Source organism: Wasmannia auropunctata, unplaced genomic scaffold (assembly GCF_000956235.1).
Source record: "Wasmannia auropunctata unplaced genomic scaffold, wasmannia.A_1.0 LD336092.1, whole genome shotgun sequence".
In the NCBI taxonomy this organism is placed as follows: domain Eukaryota; kingdom Metazoa; phylum Arthropoda; class Insecta; order Hymenoptera; family Formicidae; genus Wasmannia; species Wasmannia auropunctata.
This window is the reverse complement of record NW_012026798.1, coordinates 3,285,615-3,287,785: the sequence shown is the minus strand read 5'-3', so window position 1 is coordinate 3,287,785 and position 2,171 is coordinate 3,285,615. Positions and strand designations below refer to the sequence as shown.

The 2,171-nt window shown below is 44.3% G+C and overlaps 1 protein-coding gene across 1 annotated transcript in view; it reads right to left on the bottom strand.

Annotated features, from left to right (window-relative positions):
- The window catches only part of LOC105447804, a 16,342-nt gene that overhangs the window by 10,644 nt on the left and 3,527 nt on the right, over nucleotides 1-2,171 (bottom strand). Inside the window, exons 4-5 of the mRNA XM_011686011.1 lie at nucleotides 684-759; nucleotides 544-592 (exon numbers count right to left, since the gene is read on the bottom strand). Coding sequence (XP_011684313.1) covers nucleotides 544-592; nucleotides 684-759 — 125 coding nt within the window. The remainder of the gene's footprint in view (nucleotides 1-543; nucleotides 593-683; nucleotides 760-2,171) is intronic.

The window sequence follows — 2,171 nt, the reverse complement described above, 5'->3', positions numbered from 1 at the left end:
AATAAGATTTTATCATGAAATAGTTATTAATATTAATTAATATAATTTAAATAACTATTCAGCAAATATAAATTTCTGTTTAATACATACATATGTATATATTAAGTACCTCCGGTAAATATTTTGTTAACACGGATATGTAGATAACGTATGTCATTTACAAATGAGGATAGCATATGGACATACAAACTTGTCCTTTTGGGGATATCCCTATAGTGTCCACAAATGTATATCCTATGGACAGCTTGTAAGGCTCATGGATATCCCGACCAGAAATGAACATAAAACGGATGTCCATAGAATATCCTGTGCTGTCTGGGTATTAACTTTATCTTATCATCAAAATTTGTTACTTTGATCGTCTGCGACTGTCGCACGAACCGCATCTTTTCTCCCTCCACATAATACTCAGAAGAATTTATCAAGAGCGGACCTATTTATAGAAGCGCATAGCAAGAATGTGCTCAGTTGCCAAAATGTTTCTTATCGTGTCGGATAACAGTGATGTTCTCAGTTTAACCAACAAAGAGGTAAAGTACATACCGAAAGTCCCAGATAGCATTTGGATATTCTGAGTATGCTCTGAGAATATCTGATCGGGAAATTAATAATATTCTCAGAATATTCGACAAATATCTTCGGATATACTCAGTATATTCTGGGAATGATCAAATGTCCACTACTTTCTGATTCTGAGCATATAATGGCGATATTAGAAAAATATCTTGGGCATATGCGGAAAATATCCTAAGGATATAAGTCACAATGTATGAGTTTAATGTCTTTAATAGAACTATATATGGCTGAGTTCCGTAAAGTGCATGATGTATTATTTTATCCTTGTTGTTTACCAAATGTTAAACAAGAATAAAATGATAAATGCGCATCTTATCATTTACGGAATTCAGCTTGCATATGTAAAAAAAGATGTTCTAATATTATAAAAATATTTTGATTGTGAGATTATATTAAAATATTTTAATATTGTTAACATCCTTAGTGCATATAACATGCATATTCCATAAAAGACATTCGACCCACGCACTACAGATGCTGATGTATATATATTGTCACGAGCTCCCGTGAGTCAAGCAACTCACACGAGCCCGGATCAAACAAGGGTGCGGGAATCGCGTACGACTCCCGCGGAGGGAGGGTGGTAGTCCTCCGGAAGTGTGTCCCTCCGGCGACCGACGAGGAGCGGCAACGCGAAAAGCTGGGCGCCAGACGTGCTCTCCGTCACGTCACTCGCGAAACTTCACGATTGCCGAAATTCTTACACGCAACGGTACTGAACCCGTAGACGCCGCTCCCGATGTCGATCGCACGAGGGCCGGCCGGCTCCGCCTAACGGCAGAGGGGCAGGGCGAGGAAAAAGGGCGACGGGATGGCGCGGGGCGGGCGAAAGAATTCGCACTCCAACAGAGTAATAATAAAATAATAACAGATTTATTGGCCGCTCGGAACGGCAATAAGAAACGGTGAAAAAAAGAAAAAGTAACACAGTGTGATAAGACGAATAACGGACGCGACGCGACTTGTGCGGCGCTAATACGCGCGAACAATCCGACGGCACGACGAATTTCCGCGTACAAAAGAAAGAGACAAGCAATAGACTGGAAATTCGGCCGGAAACGAAAAGAAACGCGTTCAAAATTAGTCGGCGCGATTATACAATAACGGACGGGGCTCGGTACGGCGCGAGTACCGAGGTCTAACGACCACAATTAGTTACGCGAAAGTCAATCGTAAATTGACGCGTCCGATACTTGTACGAAGACGACGTTGACAGAAAATTAACACACCGATACGCACGGAAATCACGCGCAAGGTCACACTACGGCGCGACGCGCGACCTCGTGATTCCGCGTACTCACTCACGCTTACGCTAACGCTCGCGCGCTCGGGCGCGAGGGCTTTGCGGCGAATTCGCGACGACGATCTCCGGGTGGCTCGACACGCGATTCGCGACACGCCCGATCGCTCCCGGCAGAGTCTGTGAGAATCCTCGCACTTGAGGACGGGCGCCAATACACCAAACCAAAGAGTCCTATCCGATACGCGTCGCCGAAGGGGCTCACGCGACGAAACTCTGACACGAAAAATGGCGTTCCCGTCCGCAGAGTGCGAGCAAGATTCTCACTCAGCCCGTGGCTTTACACGAAAAAGAG